The following is a 16,925-nucleotide window of genomic DNA, read 5'->3' as shown; positions in this document are numbered from 1 at the left end:
TTCCTCCAATTACAACTAAGATGTGCAAGTGTTTATATTACCTGCTGGGTCTGTCCGGTGTCTCTTCCGCTCCTTTCTCACATATACTGGGGGTAGCTTAGACTCAGGAATTGGAGTGGTGTCATACAGCAAACACATTACAGAGTCAATATAAATGTCATTCTCATCTTGCGGTGGGGTAGGAGGTGTCCAAACCTGGCAAAGACAAATAAACAAAAAAAAGCTCAACGCATCCAAAAAAATAAATAAAAAAAATCAAGCCTCGACTGATGATTTAAACATAAAAGGTCTTACCGGCATTATTTCAGTCTGCCCCTCTGGTTCATCGTAAATGAAATCCTGAATCAAACATTTAACACATTAGTTGCTTTAACAAAACTCAGCTCTCCCCCCCACCACCTTTACAGCTCAGATTGCTTTATTAACAGTCTCCACATTGTCATTAAGTCATTACTTTGTTACCTTCACTTCACATGGCACACCATGTAGCTACTGAATTTAATCATTGCATTGCACTGACATATAGATATTGTATCAACTTTCACCACAAGTTGCAACATTATATCCAGTCTCTGTACTGACCTTAGGATGGATATAAATGGCAGTCATTTTCCTGATTTTCACCAAATTACTTTTCAGAATAAGACACTTTAATACATTTTTCCATTGCGTCTTAACCATTTAGAGAAATATTACTTAGCTGAATTTTTCCACTAATTCCAGCATTGTCCCTCAGTTACTATTGTCAGCATTCTTACCATGTTATAAGCATCTTCCCGAGTGTAGGTTAGCAACTCATCGCTTTCCTCAGATTCCCATTGCATGATCTCTTCTCTCCCCTTAAGTCCTCTTAGGTGTTGTAAATCCCACTCCTGCTTTGCGGCTTTCAATTGCTCCTACAAAAAGAAAAAACAATTCCATCACACTCAATTTCTCCAGATTAAAGAGAGTTAAATATATATATAAACAAAAAACAATTTAGTTTTTTTCTGATGTTAAATTAAGATGTTAAATTAAGATTTTTTTAAAAAGAAAAATGTTTTTTATATACATCTTAATCTTAATTTAACATCAGAAAAAAAACTAAATTGAATTGCCCTTTGCAGAACAAACAGAGAATGCAACCATCATGGAGATGCAAACATATATTTCTCATATTTCCATTAAAATGGTTGTAAACCTTTGTTTTATATAGAAAAGTGAAATAAAATACTGTTCTTGTTTTCAATATCAAGCTGTCTGCAGTCCATGTCAGCATTTTATTTATTGTATCTTCCTGATGTCACTACTATATTATTGATAATAGCAACATTTATAGAGTTCCATATTGCCAGTAACTGTATTGACCCAAATCATTTAAGAAAGAAGTATGGTATTGTGGTTACACACATTCACACTTCAGTGCATTTGGTAGTTGCATTATTGACAGGCATCTTTCTTTCAACTTGGCAGGCATCTTTGTAAAAATAACATGAAACTGGTACTCAAACTTCTTTTTTTTGTTCCTGTAAGTCGCAAAGACCCCCCAAAATAAAATCACAACATTTTAAGTAGGACACATTTTTCCTTTAAAAAAATAAATAAAAAAAAAAAAAAAAAAAAAAATATATATATATATATATATATATATATAAAAATTCCAAAGACAAACAAATCCCTTGAAATCCCCAAATACCTCAATACATCCAAGGTGAAGATTGCCGCTGCAGATATGAGACAGCTCCAGATAATGTAATGCATACTTTTCGATAGGAGTAAGCTGTAAAAAGCCCAACACACATTGCTAGGTTATGAAAAAATACAAAGCTACCATACACACATTTAGTAATATCTAGAAACTCAAGGGAAAACTGTAAGAATCGAATAAGCAAGAAACAGTCACAAGTATGAATGAGAAACTCTATTAGTAAATATAGTTTGTAAACAAGATACTTTTGTATCTCCGAAAGGTGATCTAAGCTACAATTTGTCAAAAACGAACGCATTTCTGTGAATTTTCTAAATATCTACTATTAAATATTATGAACAGGAGGCATACTACCTGCTGCATGAGGTCGGCCAACTCTTGCATCTGAGAAGGTTGGTGGTCATCGTTTTGTTCACAGTTATCAGATGGGCATATGCCGGCATTGGGTTTTGGCCCATCTTCCTGCATACCTTCCGCAACTTCATCAGCTCCACACTCTATTCTTCCCAGTGCCTGTAAAGCCAGTGACATAATATAAAGCTTGCATATATGAAAAGGTTTGTTTGCAGCAGGGGAGAAAGAATGAACCGAGTGAACCTCTGTTCTCAGAGCAAGACTCCAAAAGTAGCACAGCTTTTTATGAGGAGCCCTGGTTTGGACGATTATCATCAGGTTGTGACCCTGGCACTGTAAAAAAGTAATATAATTTCCCCCCACAATTTTTATTTTGATTCAGGTGGGGGGCCAAAAGCTAAATAAAGTCAAACATACTACAGTTTTTTATTTCTAATGCTATAGTGTTTTGAGCTTTTACAGCGGCACTGTCAGCTCCCCCCTTGTAATAGGTGAAGTTAGAAGTGGCAGGGAGCAGTGCTCTCCACCACTTCCTAAGCCTCCCATGTCCTACCTCACTCTATGGGGATCAATATGACCCAAATAATAGCATATGGGGGATTAAAATCTCCCAAATGCCCCTACTCGCTATACTGCAAGTAGGGGCATGTCTACTAAACAGTGAGTATTCCAAATAGTTCAAAATAACTTCCCCACGCTGTGTAAAATGATTCTTAACACTCTGATTGGATGGCTTGAAATCCATCCAATCGGAGTGTTCTGTGTCATTTTACACAGCGTGGGAAAGTTCCAAAGACTAGGGGTTTGGGGGTGGGAGGGTGGGTCAAATTGTGATTATTTTATTTTTATTGTTTTTAAATTTGGCCAGTCGAGTGTCCCTTTAAATGGAATACTATACAGACCCTGAATGTTTTCTTAAAAAAAACCTTTAAGCACCATGTATTCTAAATAAGTAGTACCCTATATAGTTAAGTAAAGCATGTTGTCTAGAAAATTTTAGAATGGATAAAAAAAAAAATATATATATATATATATATATATGACCAACATAATTGTTACAAAGGAAAGCAAGTTCCCAAAGTCAAAATATGGTCAATAACTTTCTTTAGCCTCTGTTATCACCAGAGAATTGTCAAAGTACAATGCCCTGGAGTGAGGATGAGGCATCAGAGCAAAATATGAATAGAATAGATAGTAACAGTATTACCATCAATACATAATCCATTGAATGTATGTTCCCCAACTATATCTGAATGTTAAATAGTGTATAACAATTTTAACAAGGTTGTATATATTTAGTGTTCTTAATGTTAAGATTCCGTTCCACGGCTATAAGTAAAATCTCCTTTTTACGTATGCAGAAACTAGCTCCAACACATTTCCAGCAAGAATATAAAACTGCATTTCCCCAAAGTGCTTAACAGTTTATGTCAACAGTTTGTGTACTAATCTGTACATATCTAAAAATATATTTCATTAACAGAAATTAGGACTTTACACAACAATTCCAAAAATAAAACCTCATGAGCACACTAGATAAATATTCTAGAAGAACGTCTGCACCTCTACAAATGGTCTTGCAATCTTGGCCGTAATAGTGTCCGATGGGGATGGTTCTTGAGAGAGTAGAACAAATTCTTCAGCTTTAACTCGGAATCCAGAATCTTCCAAAGGAGAATGGACTTCAAAGAGCTCTTTTATAGTTTGCTGCACAGAAGAAGAGGAACATCAGTCTTCAACTGAACTCAAAACAACTTGACTCCTCTCACCTGAGAGTTAACCAATGACACGCAAACTGCAAAGCTATCAGATGGTATTTATAAAAAGTTATAATAATTCCACATTTAATGAGAAAAGGCAAATATGGGGCTAGCAGGTGGTACCTGAGTTAAGAAGGCCAAGGTATAGTCACTGCCCTGAGCAGCCACTTCCCTGATGAGATCTTTGGTCCCATTTCTCAAAAGTTTCTCCTCGATTGAGTTTGCCGTCACCAATCTGAAGAAAAGAAAATGAAATATCAATTTTTACAGTTACCAAGCAGTGAAATGCTTAGCTAAACTGCACTCCAGTTGGTAGGAGAGTATTTCCCCCTAGCTACTAGTGACTGCTTTAAATAAATCATATTCAGAACACTATATGTTCTTCACTGTTTTAAAAAGTAATGAAGTATAATTCTGCAAACAATGAATGAATGCGGTGCTCCTTTTTCTTGATGGCACTTTCTATGTATACTGTTCCAAAGATAATCAATGCACACAACAGTACTCCATATAAATGGTAGTTCTTGATATTTCACATAATTTGTGTTTTTAAAACATGGCTAAGACAAGACATTACCTGTAAACATGAATATCCTTTGATCTTCCAATGAGATCGCACCAAGACTGCGTTTTTCCATCTACCACAGGGTTCAAGTCGCTATCATAAAAAATGACAGTATCTGCCTCTATATGAGGCACTGACTGAGTATACACATGGGTGGATAGGACCATGCAGAATACACAAGGGTCTCTGTTAAAGCTCTTCAACAATTCCTGAGGACAAGAAGATCAATAGGTAAAACATGGATAAACCAGTTGACAACAGAAGAAAAAAATTTTAGAAGTGGATGAAAAGAAAATGTCTGGCCAAGTTCCCAAATGAAAACAAATTTTCAGGGTTAGAGTAAAAGAAATGCTGTTATCTTCAATTAATGTCAGGGGATGTGTGAGCAAAAAATACCTGGTGTGAGGATGAGGAATTACTAAAGCATTACTTTAGAAATATAATGTACAACAAAATAGTAGATATATAGTGTTTTAAGTCAACATGTGGTGTTTATTCTTAAGGTCAGTAAACATCATAAAACACACTCGCTTTCCTAACATGGTCTGAGCACTGCCATGTACCTGGCTTTGCTCAAAGTTGGCATTCTCATCAATCCTCAAGAAGGTTAGAGAATGCAAGTCCAGGAACACTTCCAAAATGTCCAACATATGCAGCATCTGGGAGAAAAGGAGAACGCGTCGACCTTCGGACCTCAGCTTCCTGAGAAGGATGACCAGAGCTTCTAGCTTCCCTGTGTGTCATAAGAATTTAAACAAGTTGAGGATTAATAGCAGATGGTAAAACCAAACTAGTCTGATTCAGGGTACTGGGTTAAGATAGAGGAAATTCAGCGTGCTCTAACTTTAGTTATTATCTGAAAGAAGGCAAAATGCACCGAGCCAAAAACAAATCAGGTAAAAAACAAAACAAACAAAAAAACAGCTTTATTTATTTTCATACCATTTCATTTTAAAATTTTCTAGGAAAAAAAAAAAAAAGTTTTCAAATAAACTTCTTCCCTTGTTTAATAAGTGCTTTTCTCACAGTAATTGGCCCCACCACTACCCCTTATAATGCATGCATTTCCAGGTGACTGAAGCCCTCTTGGTTTCATTTTTCCCAGAAGCCACTTGTTAAAAGAGGGTCTCGCTTTCTATCTTACCTGAATCACACTGGATAAGCCGCAGGTCAGGTAACTGCACACAGTACGGGGATGTTTTCTCTCGTAGGTCCTTTAGATATGGGGCTGCCTTCTCCCTCAGGCAGTGACTCAGGATCTTTATATTATGGGTGAAGGAAGGAGGAGGATGGGGCACTACAAGGGATGGAGGGGCAGCAACAACTGCTGGGACTACACACTGTGACCTGAAAATGACAGATGTAAACAGAATATTAAATGATAAAAACAGGCATTATAAGGTTTAATACATTAGAATGCTTTTGAGCAAGCAGATCTCCAATGTACACACACACAGCTCACAGTATATGAGCTGCATAACAAAGAATAGGTAAAACCAGTCACACCAATTAGTGTAGATGGCTAATAAGTCAATATATTTAATATATGTGTAAAATGTATTTATACTCCTGGTTCAATAAATCTGTTGTCTGCTCAACATTCCAAATGAAAACAAGTTTCCGAGGTTAGAATGAGAGCAAATGTTTTATCCTCAATTAATGCCAGGGGACGTACAGGCAACAATTCCCTGGGGTAAGGATAAGGAATCACAGATTACAATTCTAACAGAGGAAACCGTACCAGCAACACCACTTGGGCAACAATAAAACTGTAAATAAACTGAGCTTGTTCGGGCACAATAGCTTGCTAAACGTTTTTAGTAATGTTTATCCAAAACACCATGCCTTTACATAATCAACATCAGCTCGCAATATGCTCAGCTAACCAGCCACAACTGTGCACCCTGACGCACAACAGTGCAAGCCCATGAATGATTCAACATGCACTTACCAAACAGGAGTGTGCTTTTTGATATATATGCTTCATGGCAAAGTAACACCAGTATATTTAATACACTGTGTGTAAATACAAATGTTTGTTTAACGCCTTAAGAACCAAACTTCTGGAATAAAAGGGAATCATGACATGTCACACATGTCATGTGTCCTTAAGGGGTTAAACAGATCCTGTTGAAAAATAAATACATTTTAAAAATTAAAAGCGCAAGAGAGAGAGAGGGATACACTTAAGTTTCAAGAAATGTGCTAGACACAAGACACTAAATAGTGTATAGGAGTAAGAGTATAAAAGCATATGCTTCTCGATCTATAGGTATCAAAGTATTCTAAACCGCACTGTAACAAAAAAAAAAATAATATATATATATCAATTTATATCATATTCACCTCTTAACATGAGACTCCAGGACTGTTTTCTGCTGTTCAGGGGACAGGATAAGGTGCCTCAAGGGATCCAAGGAGTCCTCAGGACAGCGGGAGGACATTAGGCAGTTTACATAGCCAGCCCAGCCCCAGTGACCATTGCCCATGGAAGGTTGAGAATTTGCAAAATTGAGTGAAAAACGTGACAACAAATCTGAGCCATACAGTGGAGCCCGTGCACAGCGCCGTTCATTACAAGAGAATAGGCTGTCCAGACGCTCCTTCACCATGCGTTGTTTATCTTCTGTTGACTCCTTCATTTAAATAAAATTGCCAAGTTTTACATAGAAATAACATACATGGACATAACACAAAACTATTTCAAGTTATAAATTCAGCAGTAACTGGATACTAAAATTGTGCAATTCACAAGAAGAATTTGACAACTAGAGAATTTTAGGGTTGTGTGTTTTTTTTTTTTTTTTTTTTTTTTTTTTTAAATACAGTGGAAACCTTGCCGCGAACCCACTATGATTATTATCCCTCACCAACTTAACAGGACTAAATGGGGTTATAACACACGGCTGATTTCAATCCACACAATGGGTAAAATTAACTCAATGAAGGGGTCGCCCCATGAGAAGAATTTCTCTCTCTAACCCCTATTTTACAGCTCAAGGGAGCCAGCAACAGCACGTGGCAGCTACAACTGCTCCACCACTAAAGATCATTAAGTCTCTACTGACTGTCAATGGTGTTAATGAATATGAGTGTTAATTTTATAAGACCCGTCCTGGTTAGCAGACAGTTTGAGAAACCCTGGTGTCTCTATTTAACAATTTGCCGCTTGTTTCTTGGAGAGCCAATGTGGACTGTGCCAATTCAGTGTTAAAAATCAAACTTCAATATTGTATAGAATTTGATTATTTTGGCTGCCAATGTTTTATCAGGAAGATAAAGATAAGATAAGATGACCCAGAACTAATTTGCACAATAAATTAATAGACAGACAGATGCAGATTTGTATGTTTAACTATTCTTGAGAGTTTGGTTACCACAGGTAATGCACTTTGGTTATCAGAGGTGTGACTTTGTCATTACATTACATGAAACTAATGTTATATATACCTGAGGTGGAGCGGTCACACTGGGAACAGGTTTTGTCACTTGATCAGAAGCTGCAGTAGGAATCTGTGTGTTCCTTACTGCCATGGGAGCTGCATACACAAACATATCAGCATTTAGAAGATTCAAAACAACCATTAACTAGGATGATACAAGAGAAGGGATATATATGCAAAAAAACATACATAAGGCGAGAAGCAGAAAGAGGGTCCACGCTTTAATGCCCACCTGTACAATAACAACGCTAATACCCATGTATGTGTTGCCACTATACTACAGAAATACTTCAAGAATACTACTACAGAGTAACAAACCTGATGGCTGCACTGCACTGGGATTTGGAGCTACAACTTGCTGTTGTGTTCTTACAGCATTAACAGCTGTACCCTGTGGCATGGCAGGAAGCACAACGGAACCTTGTGGGCGAAGGTACTGACCAGGAGCTGAAACAATCTGCAGTACATTACCTGGAACAAAAAACAAATTTATACCAATTTAACTACAGCAACAACTATACACGGTCAAACATGCACCATCCACAATCTCAACACATTGAATGAAATCAGATAATGCATTGTGCCTGCATCTTCTTTCCAGCAACAATACATTGGTGAGCTGTATTCTACAAAAGCGATATATCCTGCCACTCATGCCGCGTAATGTTACCTTGTAGCTGCAGAGGTTGGCCAGCTGTGAGTTGGCGCAGTTGACTCTGGGAGAGAGTGAATTTGTTCCCTTGGAATTGCAAGGTGACAGGAGTTTCAGGTTGGGCTATACGGCCTTGTGCACCACCAGGAGCCGTTAGCTGAGCGATTTTTACCACCTCGCCACCTGCAAAATAGATGAAAAAGAAATGTAAGACGAGAAGCCAGTTAAAGGGCCACATTTACCACGTATTATTTACTCAAGCCAGTGTTGAAATTAGCTACGTATATTTAAATTATGGAGAGATATCCTGTACACGGCTGTGAATTGCAGAGAGTGAGCAAATTATCTTTCTCAATAAGAAACCAGTCTCCCCAAAAAAATTTGTCATGAATTCTATGCTCAATAAAGCATGAAAAGAAAGGAATAAGCAGGAGGATTTGCATCAGATGCCACCTGTTTCTTAGCAGATGTCAATTAAAAAAAGAGAAGGCACATTTTTGCAAGCAGCAAGGATACTTTAAAGTTATTTAGTTGACACGTTGCAGTTTTGATCTAAAGATTAGCATGTGAGTGGGAACACTTACTTGGAAGCCGGGCTTGAGAGCTAAGTACCAGTCTTTGTGACAGGACACTCTGTTGGACAGTATGTGAGGGAGTCTGGGAATGCGGCTGATTGACTTGTCTCATTGGAACAGCTGTGGCAGTCCCTGGGGTTTGAGGTCTGGAACCCCCTACTTGGACATGTGATGTGGCAGGCACTGGGGAAATGAAATACACTTATTTAGGTTAAATATTGTGGTGCGACACAAAAAACATATGGATGTGCCCTACAATTGTACAGTTTTAAATAACCAGAAATAAATTAAACCTTTGGTCCCCTGAGGTACAGCAGGTGTGGTGATTTGTGTCCGTCGAACTTGCCCCTGTTGGGTAGCAGTGGTCGTAGTTGTAGTTGCTGAAGAGCTTTGGAAATTGATTATTTTCCCTTCTGGTTTCTGACCATAGAGTACAGGCTCAAACAACCTGCAGGTTCGTAAGAGAGTGAGGGGTGTGAAGAAGTGAAACAGAGGCCAGGATAATTATTGGGAGTCAGGATTAAAGATATGATTCAAAGCATTTGTCTATTAGTAAGTACCTGTTGCGTTTTATTTTGACCTTTGCGGGTCTAGGTGCAGGATTAGGCGAGCTGTAGATCTCCTGAATCAGCTTCCTGGAAACTCTCTGTCTAGGAATCACTTGAGCTTCATAGCGTGTCATTTTATTCTCAACCGCAAGAAAGTTAAATATGGAGAGGTCAACGTTCTGAACATAAAAGAAAAGAATATATAATGAAATTGCAATTCTATGCACATTTTGCACAGGCATCATACCACAATTAACTAGCCATACCAATAAATATTCGTCACCCACCTTCCAAGGGTCATATTCCAGAGCCCTCAGAACTAGAGATGCTGTTTTATACTGCAGGGCGTCAGACACATAGGAAGAATGTTCAGGACGTGGATCCACCAGCTCTGGATGGTTACAAATCTTCTGCAACTGCATTAGGACATGAAGAACGCTGAGGAAATGGCCTCCTTTTAGTGCATCTTGAGCCCTGTTAAAAATACAAAAATAACATTTTTCTTAAAGTCCTGGAATCATAACACAAACAATGTGAAGTTAATTCAACGTAAAAGACTTCTGTGAAAGCTAATTTGCAACATTAAACAAGGCTTCGTCCTATTTTATAGGCCTCCCGCAACAGAGTCTCCCTCACCCAGGCTGCATCATGACATCTTCATACAGAGCCCTCTGACGGTTTGACAGCTGACACTTCAGCACATGCTCCGATTTCTTGTTTAGCTGCCTTTCCACATCTCTTTTTGACCGACGTAAAATAAATGGTTGTGTTGACTGAAAGACAATAACAATATAGGGGTAAAAGTCTAGTACGTCATACTTCAATTTGCATCACAGGGCCATTATGCTGGAGTACAATACTCAACTATTGATAAAATGTGTATATGTTCGGTATAGTGTGGGATAAAGTAATATTACTTGCACACCCCAAATGTGTGCAAAGTGAAAAACTGTTTGTTTAATTACCCGGTGCAGTCTTATGGAAATGGTGTGCTTGTATTCTTGGTCCTGGTCACTGTTCTCTTTCACTGGGAAATCCAAATATGACCTTGACAAGCCCGGAATGAGGAAGTGCACCATGGTCCATAGCTCCTTCCATGTGTGTGGCAAGGGTGTGTCCCTGAGAAGCAGTCGACGTTGGCTGTGAAGAACCATAAGATTACCTGATTGACTCTTTATGTATTGTATTGCCTGGACATCTTACTGCTGTTTGGAAACTTTGTACCATAGATATACATCTGTCCTCAAAATTCCCACTAGCCATTAGTGAGTACAACTCAGCATAGTAAATGAGTGTCACAGAATCTCATTACCTACAAAGATCCGCTTTATTATAAGAAAGCATCAGCTTACTGTAACAGTTGCTGCACAGCTAATATCTGCAGCCAATTATGGTGCCAGGAGGGCCCTGATTCCCCCCACTGAAATTAGTCGGTGTATTGCTTAGCTCATTGGCCGAGAGCGATCATGAAAATCGACGGAAGTTCCTACTTAGGAGTTTCCGATTCTCTGGTGGAAGAAATTAGAAATGGGGAGTGGTGCCAGTGAATCCCAGGTAAGACATCAAACCAATCTAAAACTTTATGGAAGAACCTAGGAACTCCTGGCACCAAAACCACAACAGTGCAAAAGCTAGCAGGGCAGCAGCATGCTTTCAGAATGAGAAATACCTACGGACCCTTAAACCTCACTTTCTTTCTCTTCTGCGAAACACCAAGCAGTCACTGTGACAGTGACTTGTGGTATTTGTTTCTCCCAGGCGGGCACAGTGGTTGCATAACTACCCAGCACTGCACAAAGGTTAAACAAAGCTGCGTGTGCTGCTGCAGAGAATGTATGTGAGAAATGCAAACCTTGGTAAATTAAAGATGGCATCCCAGTGTTTCTCAGTCATGTTTTTGATCTGATGTACTTCATCCATGACAAGATACTTCCACCTCAACTTCATAAAGGCCTTGTGGCCCTTGAACAGTTGTTTGTAGGATGTTATGCAGACGTTGAAGCTGTTTGGCTCATCCCATTTCTACAAAATAATGCATGTTAAGAAAGTTAAATATCATTTTAGGATAAAAATGTACATATATATATATATATATATATATATATACAAACACACACACTTTATTTTCCCTTTCAGATCTTCCTTACTATTTTAAAAACAATGAAAATGTAGTTTGGTATTCTGCCCAAGATCATGAGACAGTGAGGGTGATTTATCAAAGTGTAATTAACACTTTTACATCTAATTTTTAATTAATTTTGGCGCAATTTATTAAATCTGTCAGATTTTTCTTTTTTCAGCTTTCAACCATGCAATGCAGTTGCAGAATTTTGTTAAGTTGCAGGTGGAACGTACTTTAAAGAAAATCATCAAAATATTTTATATCACTTTAAATGAAGAAGACATAGGTGGCACGGTTCCACTGCTGTCATCAAGTGCCAAAATTGCAAAGAATTCACATTAGCCAGCCAGGAGGGCTGGCTGAAAATGGCCCAACCATGCAACTTGAGGTGGAGTTACACCATAGGCAGCAGAGGTGTTAAAATATGGAAGTACAGTGTTTCAAAGCGAAATGCTGCACGTACAGACCTGCAGGCACCATGTCCACTTCAAATCGCTCATGTGGTCATGATGCCTGGAGTAACCCTTTAAGCAACCCTAACCCACAGTAAATTTTACAGCACTCACAAATAGTTCTAAACACGTTTCATGTGCACTCAACAATCATTTGGAAGGAAATTTCAATACAAAATTGTTGCTGATCTTGACAAATATTTGCAATACAACTTAACAGTAGCAAAATTATTTCTCAACAAGCAAGATTGGTCACTTTATTTAAACCTATTAAAATAATATATCAAGGGGGCGGAGCTTGACTCCAAGCGGACCAGACGTACCTGCCAAGAGCTTCTGCGTCTGGGGCCAAGATTCGGGGTGTACTGCCCGACCACTTGGTGACACTGGCTGCAAACAGCAATCACCCTGACCAGAGGACACCACTGCACTCGGGGATACCCGACTCTAGGTTCTCCAAGCTTGTGCTGTCCAAATCGAGGCTTGCGGCCTAAACTAGTGGGAGCCGCGGAGAGACGGACGCTTTCCCGGATATCTCGGTCCTCCACAGAGTACTTGCCTAAACGTTGATGGGAAACAGGGTATCGGGGGCATCCGGCAACCAAAACCTCCCGAGCTGTCCGCACGAGGCACTCAAGTGAAGATGGCCGCCAACATGACATACATGACATGGGCCCACTTTGAAGAGCGCATTGAAAAAGCCTTTAAAATGCTGTGGTCTCGACTAGGTGTTGCCATCAAGAGGCAATCGAAACGAGACTTACCTCCACAGACCGCGGAATATCAGACATCAGCAACACAGCCAGCACTGGCCAGCACACTCACAGTGCAGCCGGCTCAATGGAGGGGAGGAAGGAGGAAGACGGCGCCTCCACTTCAAGATCTGCCGCCACCCACCTAGACCTCAGCCCACACGGGGACATATACCCAGGCACTGCTCACAAATCCAGGTACTCTATGCTCAACGACAATGCCAGCTACAAGCAGGAGGGTCCCAGGATTCCATCCAAACCGCGGGAAGCGAACGGAATGTACTGGACTGTATCAGAGTATGGGGCTGGCGGGGTGGCCTTGTAGAATCCCAGTACTTGATTATACCTTGGGGCAGGCTGTATGGATCAGTGGGCATAGAATGATGATCCTCCTCAACAGGGTCCCACTCCCCAAAGGCATCTGGGCCAATATGGAGTAGTGCTCCTGTCCCTGCACCCCCCCACTTTCAGCAACTTGCCGGTCTGAGCAACAAGTTTAGTTTTTCCTTATTTTGTGCTCATAGTTTATTTTAATCTTGCACCAATCTGTGGCATTAATCTAGCTCGTATCACCTAGGTGCTCTGCATGGGGACTGTGCCCTCATATAACCTTAAAATGTAACCACCGCTTAGGCAGACAAGCGAGATATATCACCTCTTAGCCACTCAGCCAAGCAGGAGCACACTGGTGTAATCTTGTTCGTATAATCTTGTGTATAGTCTCTGAATAGTGCCAACTACAAGACACACTATGATGCTTCCCATGTTTTAGTGTAACTTAGTTTATCTCCTCATAGTGTTTGAAGCATGCTATTTTAATTCATGTTTGATCACTAGACTAACACTTTCGGTTTTCGCAGCAATATATTAACCTGAAACTGTATAGCTTAAATCTCACGCTGTAATACAATTACCAAAAAAGAGAAAATGTGCATTCAACCATGATTACTCCAATGTTACTATTGTCGACTATGAACGTGAGGAATGCTGTTGGGGTACCTCGCGAATGTTGTTACACTTATATGCACGACGAAAAAAAAAAAATTAAAATAATATATATATATAACGATTTTATCACATTAGTATGAAATGTTACCCAATAAGGGGCAAAAAAAACCACCTATTTAAATTCCAAGCACACACACACTATATATATATATATATATATATATATATATATATATATATATATATATATATATATACACATACATACATACATACACACACACACACACACTTCTTTGTACTCAGCCTTCATTTAGGATTTTGATGCAATATTTTGAATAAATAAGATTAAAACTGAATAATGTAGAGTGGGTTTGTAATGGTAAACACTTATTGAGTATGGTTTTGTAATTACAGAGAGGGGCTAACAAGTTTCCTTGCTTGCTTCCTATAGATAATCTGATGTGTTTAACTCTTTGGGTATATTTTGACCATACTGTTAGTGTTCATACTACTGTGGTAAAATGATTTGCTGATATATTATATTAAGCTATTTGAACAAACTGAATAATGTAGAGTGGGTTTGTAATGATAAACACTTATTGAGTATGGTTTTGTAATTACAGACTAACAAGTTTCCTTGCTTGCTTCCTATTGATAATCTGATGTGTTTAACTCTTTGGGTATATTTTGACCATAAGAAGAAAAAAGGGGGGGAAATGGAAGCAGTAGGGAAACACTCTAAGTGGGGTTAACCCACCAAAAACTATCAGGGTAGTAATGACGAACAAAGAACAATTGAGTGCCCTGAGTGAAATTAATATATAACTTTTAATAGATAGGTTAAAATGTACTATGTACAAACAGAAGTAGCACAAAAATAATGTCTACTATATAGTAGTAACCATTGCGGTTTAGTGATAGATGCAGCGTAGTAATAACGATTCTAGATCTGGATATAATAGAATAAAAATAAAATGCAAAAACGCTATATTCTTGTCCCTATTACAAATTAATAATAGGTATAAAGTTATGATAACGTTCCTGAATAATTGTTGCAAATAAATGTAAAATATATAGCAAAATCAGAGGACCTGTTCAAAAGTTTTCAGTGAACCTCTGATGGCACAGAGCTGCAGCAAAACAAGGTTGCAGTTTATGATCTATTGTGGCTGTAAACTATTGGTACAAAATAGTACAGAGCACAACATAGAAGTAGCAATCTAGACTAATGAAATGAAAAGAGTGCTTAATAGCTTAACAGAAACGTCTATAATCACAGGAAAAACAAATATTGCTATATAGTAAACGTTTGGAACAGGAGTGTTATAATTAAAGAACCTCAAATATCGCCAATAAAGTCAAGTGGCTGATAGGAGGAAACACTGGAAGGAGTTGAGGGAGCGGATTACCGGTGGGTTGAGTCACAGTACCCCATAGGCTAAAGATAGCAATAAAGGAGATATCGGTTCAAAAATCGTCACCGTAATGGAGTGAATATACAAGTGGGAAAAAGAACCCCACTCCCATCATCCGCCCAATCCTAACAGTAGTTAACTACGGGATTCAGAGGGTGGTGTGGGCATATACGTTCACAAGCCCACATTGCAAGATAGCAGAGAATCACCGATGGCCCCTTATATAGTAGACATTATTTTTGAGCTACTTCTGTTTGTACATAGTACATGTTAACCTATCTATTTTGACCATAATTTTAGTGTTCATACTACTGTGGTAAAATGGTTTGCTGATATATTATATTAAGCTATTTGAACAAACTTTTGCCTTTTTTTAAATCTTGAGTTGCTTATTTTAGTGCTCCCGGGTAGTTGCTATGACTGACTGTGCCTGGAGGGAAAGTGGCCTTCTCAGGGTCTAGCAGTTGCATTTGTGTATGTTTTGAATGACCTCCAGTTTCTAATTTTGTTTATTTGTCACTTTAATGGCACAATATCTTCATGGAAACATGAATTTTGTTCCTACCTGCCGCTTTCTCCTGAGTTCTCTTTGGCTTCCAAAATACAAGAGCAGTTTCAAAGCTGGGCACCAGCGCTTGAACTCCAATTCCCACTTTAGCACCTTGCAACTACGTACAACAATCAAGTGAGGACCCCACACACCTGTAGATAGGGCAAAACAGGAAAACATATCACATCACCACTTGCAATGATATCTAGAACCATGAAAACAAATGAGACAACCGTTATTCTTTACCTTCATTACTGGCCAGGTGTGCCATGAGACCGATCACTTGGATATTCTTTCCAAGCCCCGCCTCATCAGCCAGAATCCCATTGAGGTTTTTCTTGTATTGTTTTGCTAACCAGTCAACTGCAATTTGCTGATACTCTCGAAGACTGCCATGGAGCAAAGGTGGAGGACTTGATTTTACCTGGAACATGGTCATACAATTATATTTACTGGACCAATGCAAGACTTATAAACACACTGCATCAATCATATTGTAATTTATACGGTTAATAAATACAACTGGTAACCAAAAATATAATGATAATGGTAAGCCATATAACTTCATTCATGCAAGGTGCTTTGGGATGCCACCGATCATAGGCAAAAAAAAACAACTTTTCCATTCTTGAGTGTGGGGTGTATATAGCAATGTGTGTCAGTGTGTATACGGTGTGTAATTTTGTATTTCTCCCCCAGTGTGTGCATAGTCTGTATACTCTGTATAAAAAAGTGAGTTATTGTATGTATATACTGTCTGAACGGGTGTGTGTATAGCAGTGTGTCATTGTGTATATACTGTGCATATGTCATTGTGTATAAATAGCAAAATGTGTTCCTGCCATGTATAATAAAGGTAAATATTCGGTCTCCATTTTTCTCATGACACTCCCAGAGTCCAGTCAGTCACAGAACAATTCTGCAGTGGCATGATCTATACACCCAACTTCTTAATTATGCTAAAGTTGTTTTGGTGCCTAGTGTCTCTTTAAGGTAAAAATCAAAGCTGTGATGGCTGTTTAATGCATCTGTCAACGGGGAAGAATTTTTTTTTTCTTCTTTCTATGTGTGCTGGAGCTGAACATAAGAGTCTTGAATG

The 16,925-nt window shown here is 38.8% G+C and overlaps 1 protein-coding gene and 1 non-coding gene across 7 annotated transcripts in view; both read right to left on the bottom strand.

The window, feature by feature from the left end:
* Window positions 1-16,925, bottom strand: part of LOC134610961 (E1A-binding protein p400-like) — an 83,464-nt gene that overhangs the window by 25,403 nt on the left and 41,136 nt on the right. For all 6 annotated transcript variants that reach the window (XM_063454374.1, XM_063454379.1, XM_063454378.1 and 3 more), the window contains exons 13-35: window positions 16,073-16,250; window positions 15,842-15,978; window positions 11,437-11,606; window positions 10,550-10,724; window positions 10,221-10,357; window positions 9,872-10,058; window positions 9,597-9,763; window positions 9,330-9,484; window positions 9,046-9,219; window positions 8,480-8,644; window positions 8,128-8,280; window positions 7,817-7,905; window positions 6,713-7,002; window positions 5,511-5,713; window positions 4,930-5,099; window positions 4,379-4,575; window positions 3,925-4,036; window positions 3,605-3,748; window positions 2,042-2,200; window positions 1,676-1,759; window positions 759-896; window positions 295-339; window positions 42-195 (exon numbers count right to left, since the gene is read on the bottom strand). In XM_063454374.1, the coding sequence (XP_063310444.1) occupies window positions 42-195; window positions 295-339; window positions 759-896; window positions 1,676-1,759; window positions 2,042-2,200; window positions 3,605-3,748; window positions 3,925-4,036; window positions 4,379-4,575; window positions 4,930-5,099; window positions 5,511-5,713; window positions 6,713-7,002; window positions 7,817-7,905; window positions 8,128-8,280; window positions 8,480-8,644; window positions 9,046-9,219; window positions 9,330-9,484; window positions 9,597-9,763; window positions 9,872-10,058; window positions 10,221-10,357; window positions 10,550-10,724; window positions 11,437-11,606; window positions 15,842-15,978; window positions 16,073-16,250 (3,583 nt within the window). The remainder of the gene's footprint in view (window positions 1-41; window positions 196-294; window positions 340-758; window positions 897-1,675; window positions 1,760-2,041; window positions 2,201-3,604; window positions 3,749-3,924; window positions 4,037-4,378; window positions 4,576-4,929; window positions 5,100-5,510; window positions 5,714-6,712; window positions 7,003-7,816; window positions 7,906-8,127; window positions 8,281-8,479; window positions 8,645-9,045; window positions 9,220-9,329; window positions 9,485-9,596; window positions 9,764-9,871; window positions 10,059-10,220; window positions 10,358-10,549; window positions 10,725-11,436; window positions 11,607-15,841; window positions 15,979-16,072; window positions 16,251-16,925) is intronic.
* On the bottom strand, window positions 5,952-6,074 carry LOC134613191 (small nucleolar RNA SNORA49). The gene has a single exon (XR_010091214.1). It is a non-coding gene; the product is annotated as a small nucleolar RNA SNORA49 (small nucleolar RNA).

This window comes from Pelobates fuscus, chromosome 5 (genome assembly GCF_036172605.1).
Source record: "Pelobates fuscus isolate aPelFus1 chromosome 5, aPelFus1.pri, whole genome shotgun sequence".
NCBI lineage: Eukaryota > Metazoa > Chordata > Amphibia > Anura > Pelobatidae > Pelobates > Pelobates fuscus.
This window is presented reverse-complemented; position numbering and strand designations above follow the sequence as displayed.